The sequence below is a fragment of the Podarcis bocagei genome (genome assembly GCF_964188305.1).
Source record: "Podarcis bocagei genome assembly, chromosome: 3".
NCBI lineage: Eukaryota > Metazoa > Chordata > Lepidosauria > Squamata > Lacertidae > Podarcis > Podarcis bocagei.
The window spans coordinates 69922699-69949219 of record NC_138127.1 but is presented as its reverse complement, the minus strand read 5'-3'; the positions used below and the strand labels follow the sequence as shown (position 1 = coordinate 69949219).

The window sequence follows — 26521 nt, the reverse complement described above, 5'->3', positions numbered from 1 at the left end:
CTCCCTCTCAGTAAGCACCAGTGGCTCATTGTGTTGGGAAGACAGGAGAGCAATGGTGTCTCTGCTGTGCCACCTCAACAGCTGCTGCTGGCTGGCCTGGTCCTTCCTCCAGGTGGTGCACAAATCCAGGGCAAGAAAGCAATAGCTCTTTCTTTCTTTCTTTCTTTCTTTCTTTCTTTCTTTCTTTCTTTCTTGTTTGTCCCCAGCAAATGGCATTCAGGCATATATTACTTCTGAACCTGGTGAGTCAATTTAGTTATCATTGCTAATAGCAGTCAACTGAGGTAGGAAACACAGAGTTCTACTTCATTACACATCAGAGAGACACGTTCCAAATTTTATATTTATTTTAACTAGTGGGTTTTTTCTAATAAAAAAAAAAATAACACCACAAAGAACAAGAGGAGGAATTTTTAAAAATGTTACAATGATCAGTACTGGGATGACAAGTTACCTAATTATTGTTCTCTCCCACCTCCTTTACCCTTTTTGCTGTTTTGCCACAGCTGTCAATATCAATATTCAATCTTACTAGCAAGTCCTGGCTGAATAATCAGTCCTCACAGATGGTAATCCTTACATGCTAGAGATATCAATAAGATGGATGTGCTCTTCGTAACCTAGGTGGCTGGCTAGTTCTTGAAACTCCTCAGTCAGACGAACCAAACCAAGGTCCAGATTGAATTCTGCAGGAAATTCCAAAATCCAGTATCTGAAATCATGACAGCAGAGTTATTCAGATATCAAGCCATGGAGCAACTTTGTGCTAAAAGCCTAACTTACTCCATCTTTTGGGAAATGAGCCTCCTTTAAATCAAATGACAACTCGGTTGAAGAGAACTTTGGGCCTTGAATTGCATTGGCGGCAGCAGTCCTTTGAGTGTGGGTTCATCCATCACACACTGGTGTAATGATGGGATGATCCCCAACCATTAAAGCTTTCCCTGACATGCAAACATTTATAATCTCTCAAAACATTTCTATACCACCTAGCACAGGAATCTTGGGGTGGTGTACACAAATGGGGGGGGGAGCACATCCATATTAAAATCAGCAGAATTCTGAGTTGTTCTCCTCTAAATTCTTCCGATTTTAATAATATGTGATGTTCTAATAAAATGTATCTACTGGAATTAAGCACCACAAAGGCATGGGAGGAAAAGCAGGTTTTCAAAAAATGACAAAAAGTGTTTTGTTTAATTATTCAGAAAACACATAAACTTCCAAGTGGAGCAAAATTGCATTTACCTCATGAAGTAGCAGATTTTTAAGCGAATCTCACTGCAGTTTTCCCCACTAGCATCTCTATATGTAGCTTAGTTAAAGAAAAAGCCATGCCTTTTGGTTTCAGTGGCTTTCTAAGGTTCCATTTTCTTGTTCAATTAAGCAGTTGATAAAATGATAAACACTATGTTCAACACTGTACTTGGTTTTGCAAGTATATTATATTTTTATTATACCCTGTCCTGGTGCCATACTGTGATGAAGTGTGGACAGGAGTATCTTAAATAAAATAAACCAAACAGTATAATGAAAAAGTCACCAAGAAAATGTCCAATTAATTTGACCCACTGCTAACACTGGCCATTAGTCTCCAGCAATACAGCAAGTCTTTCCAAAATTGCCATTCTATAATGTATAGAATGTATACAATGGTGTATACACCATTCCTTCCAATGATGACCAGTTTGAAGTCAAAGGAGAAAATCCAAGATTATTCAAGTTCATTGCTAAAAAGCTATCTACACTGAAATTATACAAGTAACTACTATTCAATAAATAGAGTATCCAAAAGGATATAGGGAGATAAGTTTTCCTGCCAGTTCTGTGGATGGTAGATACCATCGGTGCATTAAAAGGAAGGTTCGTGGCAGATGACTGTTGCTCAGTTGCCCTCTGTGATCTGCAAAAACAGATATATAACATTCCAAAGTGGATAACATGCATTAATGAATGGTACCATGTAAAAATAGGCACATTAAAAAGTCAACTGGACATCTCTCTCATACACACACACTTTCTAAAGTGATATTAGCAAAGGTAAAAAAAATATAGCTTACTATCATTAGCAGTGAGATAAGCACATTTATAAAGAAAGAATAACTCACCCATGATATCAGTATAAGGATGTGTGTACACCAGTTGTTTTTCCAAGGTGACACGATTTTAACCTCGGGAGCAATTTGTGCCTTCATGTCTTGAAGGTTGCTTCACACATTACACTTTCCCTACACAGTGGTAATATTTGTGTAAGAAACAGCATGTTCTGCAACATTTCAACTGAGGTGAGAGTATCCTTTTTAGCACAGCAGTTGATCATGCCACTATCGCTTTCAGCAAACATGCAACAAAGAAAACACTACAAACAATACACAGAAGTTTCCTTTATGCAGGAAGAATGAAATGTGTGAAAGGCTCAAGATAATAACAGTTCTACAAACCCTCAATTAGTCTTGCTAAATATTTTATAACGTCTCTCTTCCAATCCATTGTCCAAACCAACATTTTCTTATCCTAACTTTTTTCTTTAAACAAACAAACAAACAAACAAACAAACAAACAAACTCAGCTGACTTTGCAGCATTCAACACATTCACATCCAGCCCCAAGCAGCATCTTATTAATTTCTTCCCCCTTTTTCTTGTTTGGCAATGAGTTGACTTTGCATAGGCTCAGCTTCATAGTCCATCTCAGGATTTCCCATCTTTTTTTCTTCCCTCCCCCCCCCCAATAACCACATCCAGATTATTATGATTATACATGTGGCAATAGCACACATGCAGCATTATTTTAGGGGAGTGGAAACCCACCTACTCAAGAGACCAAAATCTCTACTAGGATGAAGTACATTTTTACTAGACCATTCAAGGGTCTCTTGTGGCACCTTTTTATGGCATAAGCTTTCATGGACTCAAGGCCATTTTGTCAGATCCAACAAAGTGAGTTCACAAAAGCTTATGATGGACTTGGGAGGAAAGGAAGACTCATACCAAACATTTTAATGCAGGTGCTTAAAAGTTCATCCAATGTTGCGGCTTTCCCGAGTGAATTGGACCCCATCGTCCTTTAACTGTTAAAAGAACGAATACACTTCCACCACATCAGAGAAGGGCAGCAGCGGCAGCAGCAGTGGCAACCGAGGCTCCATTAGATGTCTGTCAGTTGCATTATCTGTACCACTTCACCAGAAAACTGGAAAAAGAAATAAGGTGGGGTAGGAGAGAAAACCAGACTGCAGTTTTATATGTGGGCTAAACGTTTACGATCCAGTTCATCTTTTTAATGATGATGATGATTATAATTAATAATATGCCCATACAAGAAGTGAAATGCAACTTCTCAGCAGAACCAGCTCTTCTTATTTAAATATCTACACCAGGAGCGAGGAACCTTTTTCAGACTGAGGGCTGTATTCTCTCGTAGGCAACTTTCCAGATGCCAATCACAGGCAAGGACAGGACCAAAAGTCAGTGTGGCAACAGATATGACTTGTACCTTTTGAGAGTAGCCTCCATTATGGCTTCAAATCTCCCTCTCCATCTAGGTAAGCAAGAGGCATTATCACAGTTCGTTAACATATTCCAGTTGGGCAAAAGCACTTGCAGAGTGGGACTGGGGAGCACAGTGGCTGTGGGGAGGGGGAGGGCCAGGGGAAGTGATACCCTTCCCCAATGAATCTTAATCTTAGTATTTTAAAAAAGCTCTTTTCTTTCTTGAGCGTAAGTTGCTAGCATTTGTAGAACCTGACATATCAGGCAAAATGTGCAGGCACTATCCTTCTCATTTCATTTCATTTGCAAGAAACTAGACTGCTCCTCCTTTCAGTGTTTTAGTTTGCCCTCCTCCAAGAGTCCATGCAGATGCCCATCTGGGGCTTGGGGAGAGTGGCCATGGCCTGAGGAGAACCCTGAGGGCCACAGGTCCATGGGACAGAGGTTCCCCACACCTGAGCTATACCATTCAGGTAGGATTGCCAGCTTCCCCCACCCTGGCAGGACTGTGACTTTAAGAGCAGCGTGATGGGAGAACCAGAAATTTAGTAAGCAAAACTTCTGATAGTGTAACAGACTGGAGAAGCTTTGCCTGCTATATCTTTGCTCATTAAGCAGCCGTTAAAAGTTGTAGGATCCCAGGCAGGAGAAAAGTTGGCAACCTTCAGGTTGTTCTGTCTGACACACATAAAAGTACAGGCTGTGAGTACCAAAAGGACAGCCAGGAATTTCCACCTGTAAGATTGTTCCTGGCTTTAGGACTGGCTTAGTTCTTGGGGATGGGAGGCCTACATTGTTACATATTTGCAAGGCACCTTTTCTAGCAATCTAGCAGGACTGTGTTATTTTGCTTTAGGTCTTGATCTCTGCCTATAGTGTTTTGTTCCTGGTGCTCAGGAGTGTTTTCTTTCTACTGCCCATTCATCTCCCCAATTGCAGCAAAGACATTATCAGCCTCCAGCTGAATGGAAAATCCATGTGTTGTTTCTAGCAACTCCTAAGTGGGAGCTGCCACTTCACACATTCCTGGCCTGCTGCTGCTGCTGAAGGGTTGTCCATTCTCCCTCTCTCATGGAATTCCACTTACTCGGTAAAAAAACAAAACAAAAACATGTACAAATCACAGAGGAGCTCATACACTGTAGAGACAGCATCGAATAGAGGGAAAGGCCAAAAACCACAGAAAAATAAGTAGTGATGGGGAGACAACACATTTTAATATGGCCTTGCTAAGGACTGCAATCTTAGATCTAACCTCTTAGTAACTGGCAAAGTGGAAGGAGATGCTAGTGGTTAGAGCACTCCCCCTGAACATGTAAATGCAAGCCTCTGTTTTGGGCAAAATCAACCAAGCCCGGCTCCTTTCCCTTCATTTATTCTTTGCTAAGTGCTGCTTTGGAAGCTAGGGTCAGAAATGTTGTACAAAATCAGATTCTCTGTTTCACAACAGATAAAGATGCAGGACGGCTCAATGTAGCAAGCTGCCTTATATATATGGTATACAATGTCATCTTTATTGGTCCTAGGGTTGCCATATTTAGAAGAGCAAAAAAGAGGACGCATTTGCCAGCTTTTAACCATGGATCTCCTATGACGACTTTCATTTTACATACCCATGAAAAAGAGGACTTGTCCTGGAAAAAGAGGACATATGGCAACCCTATAATGGCCCATCTAGCTGAGTATCAGTTACACTGACTGGAAGCAGCTCTCCAGGGTTTCACGGCAAGGGTCTCTCCCAACCCTACCTAGCAATGCTTGGGATTGAACCTGGGACCTTCTACATATGAAGGAGATGTTCTACCACTAAGGAATGTCCATTCTCAGAAGAGTGGCAGAGGGCATGCTTTGGTTGTAGATGGTCCCAGGTTGAATCCTGAGCATCATCAGCTCAAAGGATCTGAGGGCTAAACTAGACAAGACAAAAGAAATATGTGACTACATCTCCACTCACAAAAGTTTACAAAGAGCAGCTGTTGGTGGGATGGGTTGATCTGGATCGGGACTGTGGCACAGGGTAGGGGAATTGACCCTTTCCTCCTTGATGCTTCCCCCAATGAAAACTGCCCCCCAAAGCTGCTGTTTGCTATGATATATTTTCCCAAAGTGTGCAAATATATTTTTCCTATCTGGGCTACTGGAAGCTGTGTGGAGGGGAGGAGATTTTCATTGAAATGGAACAAAAGGAATAGTTCACGCAAACACACACATCAAGGTCTCAATCCAGAACACTCAACTACAATAAAATAGTGAAAATCATTTGTTTGCAGCTCGTATGCAATAGATTTTTGCTGTTCGTCAGATTGTTAGGAGGGTACATAGGTACTCCAACTGCAATGGAACGGTGAGAAATACTCAGCTGCTAAAAATAAGGAAAACGTAGCCCATGTTTAAGCACCACCTTTTTTATTTTATTAAAAAAAACTTTTAAAAATGTTTTCCAAGTGATGCAGACATGTGGAGGGAACAGAGCACCAGACAATAGTTCCTCATAATGTAATCAACACTACTGACAGCAGTGGGAGCTCTCCAGGGACAGCCCTACTGTTAGACAGAGTAGGGCAGCTGCCTTTTGTGTCAGGTGCTGGCGAGGTGCGAGAGGGCAGAGCTGCCATTGTGCCACCCACCCTACCCTACCAGTGGCGTAGCGTGGGTTGTCAGCACCCGGGGCAAAGCAAGTAATTTGCGCCCCCTAACCCGTGGATTTGCACCCCCTAACCCTAACCCCCAGATGTTGCGCCCGGTGCGGCCGGCCCCCCCTGCACCCCCCCACGCTACGCCACTGTACCCTACCCTTTCTTAGCTAGCCTATTTTCCTCAAGTGTGATAGAGAACACTGCTCCACTACCAGTGTTGAGGTACAATTCAGCTTAGTCTGGGATTATTATTATTATTATTATTATTATTATTATTATTATTATTATACCCCGCCATCTGGCTGGGTTTCCCCAGCCACTCTGGGCAGCTTCCAGCAAAATGTTAAAATACAATAATTCATCAAATATTAAAAGCTTCCCTAAACAGGGCTGCCTTCAGATGTCTTCTAAAAGTCAGATACGTTATTTATTTCTTTGACATCTGATGGGAGGGCATTCCACAGGGCGGGCACCACTACCAAGAAGGCCCTCTGCCTGGTTCCCTGTTACTTCGCTTCTTACAGTGAGGGAACCACCAGAAGGCAAAGATTCTGTATGTGGTACAGGGCAGGAAAGAAAAAAAACGCCATTTTGTCCTTTGTCATGGGCAACAACGCTTTTTGAGACAAGCCTTCACTTGGATGAAGGATTCATTTTCCCAGCAACTCCACTCTGTGGTTTGAATGGTAGGAAAATGGAGTTCTCCTACAATAATCTGGGGCAACTTTGCCTAGATTGTGCAAAAGGTCTGTTACCATTTTTTGTTACTTCTGGGAAAAAGACATAGTGTGAAAATGTTCTGGGAAAGGGATTATTATGTATTACTACTAATACCGCTACACAGATTTCTATTCTGTCTTTTAGGGCACATACCAGGGTGGGGAAACTTGCAGCCCTCCAGATGTGTTGAAGTCCCATCACCCCTGACCATTGGCAGTGCAGGTTTGGTCTGATGGGATCTGGAGCTCAATAAACATCTGGAGAGCCACAGGTTCCCTACGCCTAGTATATACCCTCCGAAGGCACTTCATGCTAAATTAATACAACATAAACATTCCAAAATTTGGAACAGCTGTAAAAAACACACACATTAAAATCGTAGAAGGGAGATCTGCCTTATTCAGAACCAGACACTAAGAAGATACACGTAGGGCCCATTTTCATCACTGTCTGGTTTCACTTCCCATGACCCTGACACTATATTAATGAACCGAAAGGTCTATAATTTTCTGCCAATCATTTAACACTTCAATGAAATTTTGGAACAAACTGAATGGAAAAGTCACTGGTTTTTACACTGTTATGATGCTAGTACTTTGGGAACAGTCTTTAGATAAGACCAATCAAAGGAAAGTGACCAATGGGTCATTTCCAGGAAGTTCTCAAGCAGGGCACACAGGCAATCGCCCTCCCATGCTATCTGCCAGCCCCCCACTAGGAGCATGATGGTAACACCACACACACCCCCAAAATATGAGCAAATATTAGATGGCAGTAATCTTGGTGGCTGTTGCAAGCCAGTTTTCCCTTCTCTGCATACTAGTTATGCAAAGATGACATTATTAACCAAAAGTCAGTGCCCTTCCAACTGCCCCCCCCCCTCACACCACAGCTCCCGAAACTGCTGCTTTGAATGAATTCCTTTGTAAACAGCAGCGGGACAGCTAAAGTGAAATACAAAGACGACATTACATTGTGACCCACTTCGTAACGTGACAGGGAAACAAAATCACCAGACCATTAACAGGGGACACACACCCTTCCAAACTAAGACAGGTTTTTACACCTGTAATTGTTTTGCAGGAGGGAGAACTTTCCCAGGTGCAGCTTCTCCATCACTGCAACACCACCTCTGTCCTCTCCTGAAGCTGGCAAGCCAAACCCTCAACTATTTTATTCAACTTTACCTTTTCCTCCTTAAAGCAAAACACAGCAAGGCAGGTCCCCATTTTATAAGACAAAGGAGAGTCTTGCTAATAATGGGTCCTGGAAAAGACTGTGCTGTTTTTGGAAGTGGATCAGTGAAGTGGGGACAAGCTGCATCTCAGCTGCACGGGGATTTTGCAAGACGCTTGAAGAGAAAGTAGGAAGCGGCCCTGGCTTTATAAAAATGCAAACACACGCCCAGCCTAACGACAAGAAGGAAAATTACTTACTGTACTTGGTTCTGCGGAGGTATTCAACACAAACATCTCCCTTCTTTGTCCAGCTGCCAAGTGTTAAAGCATAAATGAGCAGCTGTTTCCTTCAAGCTGGGGTTGTGTGTCTTAACTAGTCACATGCCCCCTCTGATAAATCTCTCTGTTGTGCCAAGAGGTCAGACTCTCTGAAGATCATTATTCCCCCCTCCCCGCCACCCCGCATTAAAAAACAACAACACCACCAAAACACAATTCTTTTCTTGACATGAGACTTTGCTAAAACATTTGAGTGGAACGTGGGCCAAGTCCCACAATTAGGATATTAAATCACCCATTAAAAATAATAAAATCAAACTGATAACCCTCATCAGAGGGCAGGACCAGTTAGGATGGAAAGTTAAACATTCTACTGTAGTTTGACCTGTGTGTTTTGTTTTTCCATCTGGTACTAAAGCATTCTTGCATCATTGGTTGGGTGGTAGCCAAACTTCAGAAGGACTTTGCTGTGTGTTCCCCCACCTTTAGGAGGGTAAGGACTTCACAACATGGCACATTAAACTTGTGCTGCCTTTTCTTGTGTGATTTGCTTTGAAGCGGGACATTCCGCTCCACACTTTCCCAATGAAAGTGAGAAACAATGCCTGTTTCTCCACTGGGGAACTTATGAAATAAGAGATCCTGTGTAATCCTGTTTCCAGTTCCTTATCTATTTATCTATTTAAATTTGTTAGTCACTTTATCTTGCCCAGGGCCCCCAAAGCGACTTACAACCAACCAAAACCCTCACAGAGAATTTCTTCTCCATCCCCAGCTCAAGACACAGGTACAGAAAAACCCACAGAATTTAAGGCACTACAGTCTCTGGGCTAGAGCCACAAGGAAAAACACCCACACCCAAAGAGGAAGGGAGTGGCATAATGCCTAAGTATGTCTGACCAAGCTTAGGAAGCCTCCATGACAGCCGTGGTGGGGTGGGGAACTCTTTGCAGCCTGAGGGCTACATTCCATTTTAGGTCACCTTCTGGCGCAGCTGCATACCAATGGTGGGGATGACCAGACACACATCACTCCATCTGGGCATCATCACAGTTCAAGGATACATTCCAGCTATGCAAAAGCATGTGAGGAAGGCACAGAGAGAGGTATGACCTATGGGCAGAGCCTGAGCAGAGTCCCAAGAGATGTGCAGAGAAGCCTGCATTCAGCCCCCAAAGGCCTCAGGTTCCCAACCTCTGTGCTAAAAGTAAGCAAAGGACCTTTATGCAGTCTGTACCGTTCTGTATTTGAAGGCATTCTCTCCTTGAAGGCCTGCCGGATGCAACTGCTCTGGATTGAACGATACAGAATCCTATGAGGGCAGAGCAGAGACCTCAAAACTGTTCGGCAACAGTTAACACCTGGTTAGCTGACAGAGCAAGACACACAGGTCACCTGATCACCATCTTCCCCACTGTTGTAGAAAGCAGCATTTGCAACTGGTATGCAAATCGGTGTCCTCCTTCGTCCTCTTTTTCAGGATGTATTTCCTCTTTTGGGGCAACGCATAAATGACTATTCTAAGAGTAGGTAGAAGGAGTCTGCCTAGGTTTTAGCTGATTCTGGTTGAGAAGTTTCCCTGAGCTGTGTAAGGCAAGCTTCAACTTTGTTCAGCAACCTTGCTTCCAACTTGTGGACTTTCAGATGTTGGTGAACTAAAGCTACATTATCCCTGACCACGGGCTGTGGCTAATGGAAGTGCAGCCACACCACAAGGGCCACAGGTTCTCCATCCTTAATGCCTCAACAACTAGGCTCTGCTCTGGTTGTATTGCTGCGATAAAAATGAATGTATTGCCTAGAATGTTGTTTTTGTTTCAAACATTGCAAATTGTGGACAAAATGGACTGTTTCAAGAAGTGGCAGAGAGATATTTCTAGATTTGTCTGGCAGGGCAAGAAGCCTAGAATAAAATTTAAAATACTAACAGATGTAAAGGAAAGAGGTGGATTTGCCCTGCCAGACTTTAAACTTTATTATGAATCAGCAACTTTTTGCTGGTTGAAAGAATGGCTGCTTCTTGAAAACACAGACATTTTGGATTTAGAAGGTTTTAACAATGTATTTGGATGGCATGCATATCTGTGGTATGATAAGGTTAAAGCACATAAAGCATTTAAGAATCATATTGTCAGGAAAGCATTGTTTAATGTCTGGATAAGATATAAGGATTTATTGGAAAACAAAACCCCAAGGTGGCTGACACTGATGGAAGCTAAAGCACAGAAAAAGCTCAATATGGAGGCCAAATGGCCGAAATATTGGGAAATTCTGGAACAAGAGGGAGATAGACTGAAATTGCAGAGTTTTGAGAAACTAAAAAACAAAGTGCGAGATTGGCTTCATTATTATCAGATAATGGAGGCATATAATTCGGACAAGAAAATTGGTTTCCAGGTGGAAAAATCAAAATTAGAAACAGAACTGTTAGAACCCAAAACTAAGATTTTGTCAAGGATGTACAACCTGCTGTTGAAATGGAATACTCAGGATGAAACGGTGAAATCTGTTATGATTAAATGGGCACAAGATGTTGGACATAATATTATGATGGCTGACTGGGAACAGTTATGGACCACAGGTATGAAGTTTACGGCATGTAATGCCTTAAAAGAGAATATTATGAAAATGATATACAGGTGGTACATGACCCCAGTCAAGCTTGCAAAAATCTATCATTTGCCCGATAATAAATGTTGGAAATATAAAGAAACTGAAGGTACATTCTTTCACCTTTGGTGGACGTGCCCAAGGATTAAGGCTTTCTGGGAGATGATCTATAATGAATTGAAAAAGGTATTTAAATATACCTTTTTGAAGAAACCAGAGGCCTTTCTCCTAGGCATAGTGGGTCAATTGGTGCCAAAGAAGGATAGAACTTTTTTATGTATGCCACAACAGCAGCAAGAATACTCATTGCAAAGTATTGGAAGACACAAGATCTACCCACTCTGGAAGAATGGCAGATGAAGGTGATTGACTATATGGAACTGAAGGAAATGACTGGCAGAATCCGAGACCAGGGAGAAGAGTCGGTGGAAGAAGATTGGAAAAAATTTAAAGACTATTTACAGAAATATTGTAAAATTAATGAATGTTAGAACGATGTTGGATAGAAACTAAGGGTTTTTTAGCTGCAATACTATAAGGGAATATGAAAAATGGATTACTAATAGGTAAAGATTTAATGTTATAATATTTTAAGATTAAAGATTAGGATAAACAAAGAGGGGAAGGATTTGCTGAACCAACAAACTGAACTGGAATACAAAAAAGGGAGGCGTGAGGAGGTCCGGGAAACACGCTAATGAAAAATAAGTAATGGAAAGATTGAGTTGTTTTTAATTATTTTTATTTTGTATTTTTCTTTTTTCTTTTTTTATTTTGTAATATTTTGAAAATCTTAATAAATATATTATTTTTTTAAAAAAAACTAGGCTCTGCTCTGGAGCTTTTCTGCACAGCTGTTTCTGAAGCGTGGTTAGGTCAAATACCAAAAGGTGACACTTATCATTTTGGCGTGATAAGTTTAGCTGGTCACCAAAACACTGTTTCTTGGGACATGCCTATTTAAAATAGTGAAATATGGCTGAACTCCAAACATGGATGCTCCCTTCTCACAATTAAGAGATGAGATTTTAATTCATTACATTCTAAATCATCTTGTACTTTCTACCTTTCATAATGCGTCAGTTTGTTTGAATTATTCAGTCAATTCAGATGAAAAAGTTTCAGTTGATTAAATGAACAATAAATTATATACCACTTGATAAAACTTCTAAGCTGTTTACAAGAGATAGTAAAATTATTTTAAAAACAGTTAAAAAACTAAAACATTAAAAATTAATTAAAACTAGCAGTAAAAGATTAAAACAAAGCAACATCTAGATAGGACTGACTAAACAAAAATGTTTTCAGCAGACACTGAAAAAATACAGTGAATGCACCTGCCTAATGTCAATAGTCAGGAGTTTCAAAGTGTGGGTGCTGCCAACCTAAAAAATCAATTTCTTAAACTGTGGAACAAGAAGTATGTGGCCAATTCTGCAAATTGAAGCAGTTGATTGGGCACATATGGGGCAAGGCGATTCCACAAGTAAACTGGTCCATGAATCAGTGGATGACCAACCCCATTATCAGACCATTTCCAGAGACTTATGGACTTCGGCTGGATCTCGACACATCAAAAAAAGTTTTGGGAAAACACGTTGTAAAGCTCATACAGTGGTGCCTCGCAAGACGAAATTAATTCATTCTGCGAGTTTTTTCGTCTTGCGAATTTTTCGTCTTGCGAAGCACGGTTTCCCTGGGTATTAACGGTTTTCAGAAAAAGGAAACAAACTTGCAAGACATTTTCATCTTGCGAAGCAAGCCCATAGGGAAATTCGTCTTGCGAAGCAACTCAAAAAACGAAAAACTCTTTCGTCTTGCGCGTTTTTCGTCTTGCGAGGCATTCGTCTTGCAAGGTACCACTGTAATGGGAAATCACATTGCTGAAGGATCGAACACTACAGCGCCATCTAGTGTCACAGTTTTAAAACACATTTTAAATGCCTTTTTTTTTTTTTAACTAGCATGGCTGAGTTCTTCAATATATTTCTGAATGCTCTGATTTTCCAGTGGACAGAACTAGCCTTCCTGCTGAAGCCCTCATCTTGCTACAGAACAGTGACATGTGGAGAGGACCAAAGATATAGTGAGGAGTTGGTGCTGAAGCAAAGTAGTTATGTATTAAGTAAAGCACCTACTCTTGTACCGTAACACCGAGACCATGTAGGTGAAATTGACAAGTCTTTACACCATTTACCCATTCAGCTTCCATTTAAAAAGCAAAATCAGACAAAGTGGACAACTTCCTGGACAATTCCACCTCAAATCCCCTTTTAAGTGTTACCCTAGCATGGTGGGAGCTTTTCCATGGGTTCAAGCCATGGCATTAATGCAATTTGTAAAAGCTTGTAGGCAATACTGGTACAGCCTATTACTTGGTATTTCTGATGTGATCAGCTGTCTGCAAGGAAAGTGTGTGCCTGTTCCATAAGACACACATAATAAACCCATCTCCACACAGCTGTGGGCCGTTGGGGTTTTTGGAATCTACCAAGACATACTTCCTATGCTATCAGTGAAATGTGGGCTTAAAGGGCACCCCATTTTGTTTGAGAAATGCAGCAGGAATTAGTAAAGTTTCCAACTGAGGAACTCCACAATATGGTTTTAGAACAGGTAGGTGTGGTAACGGAGGCAGGTAACAGAGAGGTCACCATTGAATGTGTAACAAATTCCTCCAAACTAAATGAGATAGTTCAGACCTCAAAGCTTGCACTGCACTTTTGCTGGAAGATCAACAAGTCACTAAGAATAGCAATAAAAACAACTTTGATCCTACACTGGGTGTAAGTGTAGGAAACTAGGAATATAACTCATTTAGATAAAGGTCACTTTAGGAATAAATGAGTGAATGAACGGTCTCATTGCTGGGAGAAAGGACTAATGCGGAAAAGCTCCTGGATCAGACCCAGTATGCTCATTCATTCAGCAGAGACCCAAATTAGACGTAACATACAATTGTGCACAACATTCCCACAATGATGACAATCAAAGCAGCCTCAGGGGGTGTCAGTCTGAGCAAAGGAACAGGGTGTTAAGAGATATAAGCCTTCCCTTTCTGGCTATTTTGCCTGTTTAATAACCCATCTCATAAAAACTTGAGGAGGAAGGTTTGGGAGGAAAGATAAGAAGCACCATCTTGGACAGAGTTAAGATTTTCTAAACAAAACAAGGTGAACTACAACTGCTCTGTTTGTGTTTTAGTTAATGCCAAAACATGAAGACAATCATGCAGACAATTAAGAAAAAAATGTCCAGAATAGCTAAGTGCTCGTCTGTTCTTAATTGTATTATAATTGTTGTAAATTGTTGCTTTGATTTTTTTTAATGAAACTGCAGTATGCACATATTTTTTGTAAATGAATAAAAATAAACAAACTGCACAGTGTGTTCTTGGTTCTTGGTTATTTAAGAAAGGCAATATAGCCAAATATCTTATAAACAATTATTGTGTGTGATTCACAACATTGACAGTTAGTTTAAAAGTACCCGAAAGAGACAGATGGCGTGGGAAAAGTAACTGAAGACTTTTAAAATCACTTTTGTATCATATCTATCTTCTTAAAAGCTCAGGACAATAGCATGGATTTATCTCATCTTAACCCTGACAACAGTGACTTGAGCTTCATGGATAAAACAGGAATCTGAACCTGAGTTTCCCACATCCAAAGCCAACGCATTCCATCTATTGCACTCGACTAGAGGGGAGAATCCCATCTGCATGGCTCCAATCTACAGCGCTGTCTGCAGTGTTATCACTTACGCCCGACTCCTTGACTCTGCTATCACAGAATTGCAACATATTATAAAAGCTCTTATACACACTGATGATTACAAATCCACACAGTAACATCAGGAACAATCTCTCCAAGCATGGGTCAAGGCTGAAGAGTCCTGGAATCTGCTATGATCATTCTTGCTAGCAGAAGGGTGATTTGGGGGGGGGGGCATTTCCCCTTTTAATTGCCTAAGCAAATACCAAGAACTGCTCAGAGAGCTTAGCTTGTTTTGACACCAGTTGCTTCAGTCCATCCATTTATCCAAATTCAATAACTTGGCAATACACAAATGGTGCATTCAAGGGACGTGTGCTTAGATTCACCCCACCTGCAAAAATAACAATCACAGACCAATTAGCAGACTTGCCCTATGAGCCAATATATTCATATAGCACGTAGAGTTATCAACATAGATCTGCATAACACATAGAATCAAATGCCATTGTTTGACTGCACCAAGAGAAACCAAAGCTAATAATGGCCCAATTCCAGAACAGGCAGCACCAGCAGCCATGGGTGCCGCTGTGCAGTTTATTTGCCCTCTTGCCCCATCTCAAAGATTTGCACCTAGAGCTTGACTTGATAAAGTTGATTTACACAGCATCTTCTGGGCCTCCTTGACCCACTCAAGCTGCAGAGGGCAGCACAACCTAACTTGATGTTGGTAAAAGGCTGGAGGGAAGGTTTTCTGAGCAGAGCTAGCATGACCATACAGGTAGAATAGGAAGGTGCTTGGGGAAGCATAACTCAAGGGGTGCCTACTATGTTGGTAGAACTTTGTGAGTATGCCCTAGAAGCCTCTACAACATCGTGGAAGAGTGGGGTTTGAGGTTCACTCACCCCATCTCATCTGCATTGCAGGGGGGGCTGGACTACATGACCCTTGGGGTTCCTTCCAACTCTACAGTTCTACAATTCTATTATTCTAAGATGGAAAGAAATCTCAATTCTGCCCCAGAATGGGTGGAGGAAAGCTATTACCATTCCTCAGGACATTTCTACAATAGCCTCAAGGCACATCCACACTATACATTTAATATGTGTTGAATGTGCTTTAAAAATACAGTGTCCTTAGTTATGCTTTCAGGTTCTGGAAAGCAACTGTGTTGGTGAACCCCAAAGAGCAGAAACCTTTCACGAGAATGGGACAAAGAAAAACCTAATTTGTGATGTTGTCATCTCTGGCTCTAACACTGTATTATGTTCTGCTGACCCTTTTTTCTGCCTATTTCTTAAAGGTATCTGTTTAGGCTAGACACCACCTGGTAAGAATTATAGATATACATTCCTTACAAGCCTAAGGCTACTCAAGCTTACATAATTAAACTATGTTCTTAAAAGGGAACTTTGCAATGAGACTTATTTGTACAATTGCTTCATCCATGTGATTACTGGAATACCTATTCCTCTGGCTAACCCGACCAGCAATGAGCACTATACATTGTAATACCTTGTGGGTCTGGGAAGGGTACTCACTGTGTTTGGAAACCTTGCTCTGGGTCTGCCCTAGAGCCAGAAAGCAGCAGAAGTCAGGAAAACCTCAAGAGCTGTTTTCATTTGTGAACAACAAATCAACAACTTGGCAGAGCAGCTGGGACTTACTACATAGGTTAGCCTTAGGGCCCAGCTATAAGCTATGGAGGGAACCACACCCAGAGAAAGGAGTTTCTATTACTGACTAGGCATCTCTCTTAAAGAGACACTCACTAGATACATGGGATTATATATAAACTGTGCGTGTTAAGCACATTAATTTCTTAGCCTTGAAGGATAATAGGGGGAGATCAAATGTTTTGGGCTAGCAGAGTTACTGCTTTTATGATGCAGTGTAAATAAGGGGGAAATGCAAGAAATGTTCTTAAAATACTCTGGTTTCTTGCAGCTTAACCTTGACTGAGTGGGCCTTGGACCTTGACAAACCTTTCCTTTCCTGAAATCGCACCTCTCCTCCCATCCAGAGATATCTGAAAACTAGCACCCCTTTAAAGTGCTTAAATCCATCTCAGTCTTTTAGCACTTTTAGCTGAAGTGGTTGGCACTAGAGAGTCTCAGGCGGTTTCTTGAGGAAAAACTGCTCCCCTTGACATTTGCCCACAAAGTCCTATATATGTGGGCTATATTAAATAATGCTATAAAGATGCTGGCTTGGATCCTAAGAAATTCATGGAATAAAAGTTTTCCATTTTCTCCTCTGTCTTCTCTGAAAGATAAGGGGGCTTCTTGAACCAGAGCTGGCATTTTCACCTGGCACCCTTGGGTAACTACCAGGGCCCTAAAACCAGGCAGATCCAGCTGATGCCTGCCCCTTGGGGTGGGGTATGAGACGTGGCTCCATCAGCAGCACCAGCCAGCTGGATCTGGCCACCCTTTTAATTTCCCCACAATGCCCCCTAAGCAAGCATTGCTCTCGGATGTCGTGGTAAGTTAACAGGGCGGCTAGACCCAGCTACCCACCACTGCTTGGAGCACTGCAACCACAGTCAAATGAGCCCACCACAGCCCATGGACAGACAGGTGAAGCCCCTCCACAAAAGGACATATTGCCCAGGGCCCCTTCAGATCTAGAGCTGGCTCTGCTCTGAACAATGTGCTGTGAACTGCCCGGGATAAAAAGTGGTATACAAATTTAGTAAATATTAATAATTGTGATTGGGCACAGAGGACTTACAGTACTTTAAGATCCAAACCCAATGCAAAAAAGCAGTTATGTCCTCTCCTCAGAAGGGCCCTTTCCCAGTTATTCAGGAGGGCCACCAACCGTCAAAAGGGGCTTTTTTGGGAGGTTAATGTATATTTGGGTTACTATGAACTCATCCACCATGAGTCCTGCAACCAAAGTGCACATTGTTGTTAACCCAGAAACTGTCCTTAAGGAGCATGCCTTTTTTGAAAACTTGGTCCTTGTGCTCTACTCTCACCCAATAGCGTTTTTGTTTGTTTACTTTTTTATTATTATTATATTAGCTCAAAAGAAAAGCTGCTGCCAGATTGGCTGATCTACCTCACTGGTCCATACATCACGCAATAGGGCTTTGATGGAAATAGAGTTAATGAAAGCAGCTCCAGTATCACCAGGCAGGACATTTTAAAAATATCCAAGTGTGATTAAGATGCCAGCTATAAATAAATCAGCAGCTCTCACATTAAGTGGCTGAGCTTAAAGGCATCTGGAGGACATGATGGAAAGTAAAACTTTCTGCAGATATGGCAGCCCTGGGGCAGTAAACTCAGGCAGCATGAAATGTCTGCCACCATCATATGCAGGGTCTGGTGATAAAGTCTGAATTCAACAAAACAAAGGCTTTAACTCTTGGGCCTTTTCTCCATTTACCACTTTGGGGAATTTATTGTTCTTTTATTATTATTTATTATTATTATTATTATTATTATTATTATTATTATTATTATTATTATTATGTTTTCTTATCTGTCCTTCACCATGAGGTTCCGGAGCAGATTACAACAGTGTGAAGATGCAATGTTAAAGGATAATGTGAGACCTAAAAATAAATCTCAGTTGTTTGCTCATCAAGAAGTATAAGCTAAGACCCAGAGGTTTCCTTTGCTCTATTGCTCTTCCACATACCCAGATTTAAGTGAATGCTGAAAGTCTTGAAATCTCCAGCATTATTGTGTTCTTTCAGAGAGCATTCATTCTTGGAAGTCCATGCTTGCAGTCTGCTGCAGTCACCAATATGTCTAACCGGTCAGGTCATAGACTAGGGACAGTGCCAGATTTATGTATAAGCTAAATAAGCTATAGCTTAGGGCCCCACTCTCTTGGGGGCCCCCCAAAAAATTAAAGGAAAAAAACAACTGGATGTACATTTCCAAAATATAAGATAAAAAAACAAATAAAATAAAACTTACATACAGCAACATGGTTTAGGTCCATAAATTACTATACAGCATATATTGAACACAAAAACAGCAATTTGTTGTTGACAAAGGACAGCTGAACATATAAAGCGCCCCATTACCTTCAGTAGCTTAGGGCCTCATCAAACCTAAATCCGGCCCTGACTAGGGGTGCAGAAAAGGATCAGACTGGTGGGCCAAACTGTATAGGCCTAGATCCAGCACTTAAGTTAGGACTGATGTTCGCAATGGGGTTGCCACGAGAAAGCTTCCCGAGACTACTATATTCCATTATTATTAATAATTATTGCCATCACCACCATCACCTGATGCAAAAAGGGCCTTGGGATATATTTACATACTGTTACGAAATGCAACAGTTAGATACAATCCAAGGTTTTTTAAAAAATACAGCAGAGGCTCTGCATAGCAATTTATTTCATGTGAATCGACTCCCAATACAAATAATCTGGAGTGTCTTTTAGTGGGCTTCAGGCTACATACAATTATTCCTCAGGAGCCTTTCTTTCTCTGGTTACTGTGCTATATACACACTAACTACAACAAATATTTTTAATACTGGTTTTGCAAAGCAGTGTTGAATATATCCAAGCATTAAGCCTTGTTGTGAAAGACAAACTTGGAAAGAGAGGCATTTTTCAAAAAAACAAAAATATGAGTGTTAAAAGAGAACCTCCCATGTGGCTTGTCCTCCTGTCTCTAGACTTTTATGGTGATAAGGACTAGGTGATATGGAGTGCTCACGGATGTTCCTGCATGGAATCACTGCCCCACTATGGCCTTTCCAAAAGCACCCATGTCACAGCCATATTGCATGAAACAGCCCAGCATTACAAAGGAACATGTAAGCACATACATACACCACCACAGCCCCTGCAGTCTTGTGACAGGCAAGCACCCAACTGATTTGATCCACAACTGGAGGGATTTTCTAACCACACCATGCAGTGTAAGTCCTTGCCTTGGCATTTAAGTGGAAAAGAGGTTTAATATATTACTAGTCTGCTCAACCAACATGGAAAAAGAGCTCATGTCATTTCCTAAGTCAGGTGGGTCCCACAGTTCATCAAGTGTAGCATGATTAAAATTCCACATAAACAATGTCAGACCGTTAGAAGAAAGGGCCTTTTATTCCCGCCTTGCTCCCATTCCCAATCAAATTCATAATCTATTGTCATGAGACATTTATGTATGGATACAGCCAAGAAATCTTTTCCACCACTCTTAAAGATAAACATGTTTATTTCCTTTCACATTAAGCCCTTTTGCCGTTTCTGAACTTGTTAATCTATGTATTACTGTTGCCAGCTACAGCATAAAAGGACCTTTTTCATCCTGAGAGACCAGGGCAGGGGTAGTTAGTGCTGTCTCAAAAATGATATTGTAGCATTGCAAAAGGTGCAAAAAAAGGGTATCTAAAACGGCCAAAGGGCAGGAGCAAATCCCCTACAAGGACCTGCTACAATAAAAAAGACAACATGATAGAGGTTTCTAAAAGAACACATGGGTATAGAAAGTAGATCAGGGTCTTTTCCCTCCCTCTCAGGTTAATAAAATAAAACTGATTTGATAGAATATTCAGGATGAACAAACGAAATCACTTTTTCACACAGTGAGTAATTAATATGTGGAACAAGCCATGGCGATGACCACTAGCTTAGCTGACTTTAAAGGGGATTAGGCAAATTGATGGAGGTGTTTATCAAAGGTGGCTACTATGAGATGCCGTTTGCTGTATGCTGTCTCTGTTACCAATGCCATAATTCACACTCATGCTTTCAAATCACAGCTTTTTGTCTTAGTGGCTTAGGGCACTATATGTGCTATACACATAAATTAGTAAGACATTTAGGAATAGTACATTGACTCTAAAAATGCCCTATGATTACAGGGCTTGAATAAATGTTGGCGTATTTATATTAGCAGGAAAACATTTTAGAACAAGTACTTTCCTACGGTGACTTTCATATCTATGCACAGCCATCCTGAGAGAACTTGTGCAAGTTTTCAAAGGAAAAACAGAATTCAACTGTAATAAAGAAGTTAAGTGACCTAAAACCAAGTCAGGTTAAAAACAATATCCTCATCATTTCATTACAAGACTTCCAACCTAAAATTAGCTCATATTTCAACCTCAGGCCTAAGTCATCCTGAAGGGGCCAGAGGCCAGGCAGCCTGAGGCCTTATTGTACTCACGGCTCAGAACCTCACAGGACCAGCCCACGCGAAAGCATCACCATCCTATACCTTGGCCTCAGCTTTCCACTGACAGAGGTCAGGACAGAAGGCTAATTCCCAAAGTGTTGCCTTGACAACAGCAGACTTCAAGCAGGCCAATATCCCACTAGGGCAGGTCAGAGTAGCACCCATATTTTCCGTTCTTTATCTGCCATCAGGCATATATTGCAACAGGCAACTAATGTCTAATAGTATAACGGTAAGTCCAAAACTCACCAAAGAGAGAGAGTGTGTGTGTGTGTGTGTGTGTGTGTGTGTGTGTGTGTGTAAAAAGACATCATCTGCTACTTTAGCAAAACCCTATTAGTCACATGATTCAGTAAAAAATGGCAAATAGTCATAACGTTTGCCATAGCATGGGGATGGCACTGAATCTTTTTATTGTTCAACTCCCTATGTAATCCCCTCTTTAAAGTCATGAGACTACCTCCTAGTCAGGCACAAGATGAGATACGCATATGGAATGAAGAAACCAAACAGTTCTACTTTGCTGTCAGCTGCAACTCACAGGCTGGGATCCAAAGAGCTGTCTGAGATGCAGCCAAGAGCTGGAGCCTCACTAGCGAGTTTCTTCCTTTTCTCCTTTTTTCTAAAAAACCCACCTCATTCACTTTGAATGACAGAACCGCTACCATATCTTAAGGGCTTTTAAGCACCTCTCGGTTTCAAAACCTTGCCGTGCAACTCAGGGAGCTGCTGTTTAAGAACTACTAACCCAAACAAATGCCTTGAGCATATGGAACTGATGTGGTTCTTTCGGTCCTGGCCAATATGTGTGCATGCTGGTTTCCATTAAAAACCCTCATTTTTTCTTCTTCGGAAACCTGCCTGAGAGAATGGCATGTGAGGCTGCAATTGGCCTCATCTTCCTTTAGCTATGAAACATTGCCTGACAATGTATTGAGGTAGCTCTGGCACTGGTTATAATCCATGTTGGATAAATGAGGCATCCATGTTCAGAATAGTCTGCTTCTGAACTCCAGATGCTGAGAACAAACAACAGGGGAAGGATTTCACTTTCATGCCTTGTCAGTGAGCTTTCCAAAAGCTCCCAGCTATTATTATATCGCTTACAATCAGTGGCTCTGTCACTGGCTCTGGCTCCACCTACGGCAGGCTTCCCTGCCTATGCCCTACCACCAGTTCTTACAATATACCAGATGACCTCATTTCCCATTCATACACACTCATTTTTGCTACTAGACGCCACAGCAACCATCATGTGATCGTACAAAACCTGAGGTGAAAAAACCATACCTTTAAATTATGACATTACAGCTGGGTAGCAGAGCTCCAGTTTGTGTGTGTCTCTCTCTTTTTAATGAGTACCCAGTAATATGAAATAATTTTCCTACCTTCAACGTCAAGAGATGGTTTCTCAGATTGGTTTCTCAGAGGGAAAAGCAAACCTCCACCCAAAAGTGCACCATGATTAAACAGAGAATACGAAGCCTAACAAGAAGAATAAGAATGAAAACAGATGAGCTATCTTGTTAAAGGGCTGCCTGGTAAGGACCATTTTGCATGCCAGAGATGGGTCACCAGACACCTCCTAAAGTTGCTCATTTCTTCTGTCCATTCCTTCCTGTTTACTTCCTCCTTGTTTTTCCTGGCTTTTAAAAATGCTTCCTTTCCTCTCTAGCTTCAGAACTACTGAAAGGGTTCAGTAACTTATTTGAGATAGCTTTTTTCTAGTTGTATGGCTTGGGGAAATAGAAGTTATTTCCCTGCTCTCTGAGAACTAATTGGTGGACTCCTGTTCTGTGCGTGTAACAGAGGGGTGGCCTGGGGGCTGAATGTGGCTTTCCAGGTCTCTCTATCAGGTCCTCAGAAATCTCTCCTCACCACAAATCCTCTTCCCAGGCTGCATCCCTCACTGGCTCTGCTCCATACCCCAAATATGTTGTCTTTGAACCCTGATAATGCCTCTTCTTGCTTGCCTGGATGGAGGATAGAGATGAGCAAGTGAGTGTGAGTAAAGCTAAACCACTGTACACAGGTAAAATTTACATTTGTTCCACTCACATTTGCCTCTTACCTCACCAACTACCATAAAGTGGCCCAGATAGGAAACCAGGCTTCAGGCTGAAAAAAAGGTTCCCTATCCCTGCATAGTCTGTAGCACACTAATGTCAGAAAGGATTTGCTCCTGAGTAGGTCTGCATAATCTCAGGGATTTTATTCTGAGGTAGCCATGGTGAAAAATGAAGCACTCCTAGAGATCTCAGGATGGAACTGTAAAATGAACAGTTGGGATGGGGGTTAGAAAGTGAACCACTGATGACCCAAATAAATCATCACCAAGAAGTAAAATAGGGACAAATCATTGACTTACCAGGGCCATGCATCACAAATTAAAAGAGAGCTGGAGTAGATATGTTGTTGTTTTAGAGGCATCAGTGCCTTTCAGAAGAACAGTAGATGCTTTCCTCATTGCAGATGACATGTGATTCTTTCACAGGAGCAGCTATTGGCTGACCAATGTTATCCATTGATTTATGGTTATAAACAATTAAATGGGCCCTCTCACTCTAAAATTAATTGACCTGTGTTGATAATATTTCTGTAGTTATTGTGAGATACACAACAATGGTCTTACAACACACTTACTTTTTAATGATGTTTAGGCTTGACTGTAACCAAGAGCAATTACCCTTCTACAATCTCTCTTCCCCTATAAAAAAGGTATACTGAAATCTAAAACAGTGACCTTATTTAGTAATTAGTTATCCAGACCTTAGAGTTACTTGCATCTCTCTGTTAAGCCAACAAACAAACTCACTCTGAAATGTAGATGCATACACTTACCCCTGTGTGCATGTAACTGATGTGGAGATCTTTCGTGTCTCACCAGTTTCTCCTCCTTTCTGCTCTCTATAAAGCTGAACAGCTAAGGGGTTTATTCTTCTTCATTCCATCACCCTTCTCATTCAAGGCCCTCTTTTGAATATTTCTGAAGGACAGACAAAGGAATTGTGCTCAGATCACATTCTCTGCAACAATGGCAAAGACTGCAAGTTTGGAGGCTCAATGCCTTCCAAATTGTTTGGCGAAATGGCAGCCACACTTCCTCCTATTCTTTCCTGACTTGGTTTTCCTGCCTCCAAAGAGCTTTTTCCTCTTCTTGTACTATTAATAGGGCTTCCCTAGCACAACCTATAGCAGCAGCAAAGGCAGGCAGGAAATGCAAGACAAACTGAGGAGAGACCTCCCCCCGGCTGGCCATAATATGACATGAAAGTTCCAAACAACTCATATTACACGCTTGTATTTTACACAACCAAAACAACATTCATGGGTTTTGCGCGGAGCTTCCAATTTTCATCCAAGTTATTTATATGCTGCTTTTCCAAGATACGCTCAAAGTGGGTGCCAATAAGTGCAAGAAATAACTACAGTATAACAGCTTTAATTAAAATAAACCTATCAGTATATTCAATGTAGTATTTAAAATCCACACTAGCAAGCTAACAAAAACAACATTTAGGACTGCCCTACAGGAATGAAAAACATTGTAGGCCCATGCAACAGCAGCCTTTTGTCACTGGAGTCAGTTAGGGGCCTGTCTACTGAGGACAGGGCAGGTGGAAATGGACCAGGAAGCCAGCCAAGGCCAGCACTTGCAGGACTCACAACTAGATGGTCTCTAGGTCACCTAGACAACCATTAACACCAACATAACCAGTTAAGCAGCAGGGCTTACAGCCTTGCTCAGCAATGCCCAATTTGTCCGATTCTTCTAGCCACAGAATCCGATATCCGATTCTGCACATGCAGAGATAGCAACTTTATATGGCACAGTGCCATTTCCCAAAAGCACTTGCAAGCACAGATCAGAGATGTGAATATGCAGCTCCTCCTTTTTGTGTTTCCATTTTAACATCTAAAGGGGAAGGGAGAATGGGGGTCAGGCCCACTGCTTAGGCAGCTAAAACATATACATTTCCCCCACTGATTAATTCTGATTTAGACATTTCAGCAGACTGCACAGTGTGGAACCATTGGTCCAAAGCCTTATAAACCAATGTGGATGAAACCCAAAAGGTTGTATACACAAAGTGTGAGAAGTCCACTGCAATAAAGAACAAAAGAAGAGCCCTACTAGATCAAGTCAAAGGCCCATCTAGCCTAACATCCTGCTTTAGCAACCAGATGCCTACAGAAAGCCCACAAGCAGGAACAGAGTGCAATAGGGCTCTCCCCACTTGGAAGTTCCAGTGACTAGTATTCAAAGACGGATTTCCTACACTCCAACATTGAAGAAGTGCATAGGCATCATGGTTAATGGTCACTGATAGCCTTATTCAATCAATGGCTACCACAAAACTGGCAACAGGAAGACCAGTAATTGGATTGTATTAGCTAGGAGCTACCCACCTGGATGCACCTTCAAGCTTCAGCCTCTGACCTGCAAGATTGTGTTCTCTTCTCCTTCTTCTCTTGTCCAAATCTCTTCTCACCAGCACCCCTGCAAGCAAGTTTCTGAGGACATATGGCTGGCTTATAAAAGCCACAGCTGCTGATTCCCCCCCACCCATGCAACTCTTAAAGGTACAGGATCCATGGGCATAGCCAAGGGGAGGCAGGGAGGGAGAGCTGTTACTCCCCAGTCAATAAAATTCAACAAAAATACATCACAAACTGAGGTTCTCCCCCACCTTAACAAAAGGCCTGCCCCCACTAACTAAAATTCTGTCTACGCCCATGGCAGGATCCTTGTCTGCTTTTCCACCTGGCCTCCCTAGGTTGGGCTCAGGGTGACTCCACTCCTGATAAGATAACCAGGAAAACTGGGTGGGTGGGTTATAGATAAGGGATTTCTCCCTGGCCTGAAGAATAAGAAAGGGGATGCAGTAAAAGAAGAAACAAACAAACAAACAAACAAAAAACCTTGAGAAAAATTGGAGGTAGCCATGTCCCATTAGGAAAAACAAAAATAAAAACTAACAATTGGACAATATACTTATTTAGGTCTAACCAAATGGCCACCAACAATTAAGCAAAATTCTTAACCCAGCAGATGTTAAGTATTAAAACATAAATTAAAACGGCATGGTGGGGAGAAAGAAAGGCAAGTTAAAAAGCCAATGGGTATAGATTATGATAGCCTTAAAATAGGATGTGGGGGATGTTCCGCAAACTTGATCAGGATAGATTGTGCAAAAAGATCTTAAGTTGCAGCAAAGGCTATACAGTATATACAGGAACAGAGCAGCCAATTTGCTCTTCCTTAAAATGGTAAAAGCCAGCAATTATTTGAGTCCCTCTCTAGCACTGATCTCAGTCCAAAGGTTTCTTGCCAAGCAGAAAGAAATAAAGAAAAATAGGATAGACGTTAAGTTTTGCAATGCTTATGATGCCCATTATGTGCAGCTACTCATAACATTTGCATATGCTCATTTATTTGTTAGGATGTGTATTTAGAAATAATAATTATCATTAACAAGAAATATCTCTTGTTACAATGGGAATGAGTGTGACTACTCATGATTTGTGTGTCTGCTCGGTCAGCTCTCCATGGCATGGCCGTTGATATGCAACGTCAAGGCCCCCTTTTTCCCTTATTATGGTTCTTTATCTTTAATCTGTTATTGGACTGGGCCACCCTTCAAATAGAGGGCTGTCCTCTGTGAAATGAGACACATGGCCACCTCCACCATAGCCCATTTTTTGTGTGTAGTGATAGCAGTTGCCCCTTCTTCCTTCTAATA

At 41.5% G+C, this 26521-nt stretch overlaps 1 protein-coding gene across 3 annotated transcripts in view; it reads right to left on the bottom strand.

The window, feature by feature from the left end:
* The window catches only part of RASGRP3 (RAS guanyl releasing protein 3), a 30525-nt gene extending 22103 nt beyond the window's left edge, over positions 1-8422 (bottom strand). For 2 of the 3 annotated variants that reach the window (XM_081188099.1, XM_081188100.1), the window contains exons 1-2: positions 1249-1360; positions 581-712 (exon numbers count right to left, since the gene is read on the bottom strand). In XM_081188099.1, the coding sequence (XP_081044225.1) occupies positions 581-712; positions 1249-1253 (137 nt within the window). In that variant the 5' untranslated portion in view covers positions 1254-1360. Of the gene's footprint in view, positions 1-580; positions 713-1248; positions 1361-1794; positions 1904-2990; positions 3193-8283 lie in introns of those variants that run through there. The other variant, XM_081188101.1, reaches the window with a different exon arrangement.
* Between the last annotated feature and the right edge of the window lie 18099 nt (positions 8423-26521).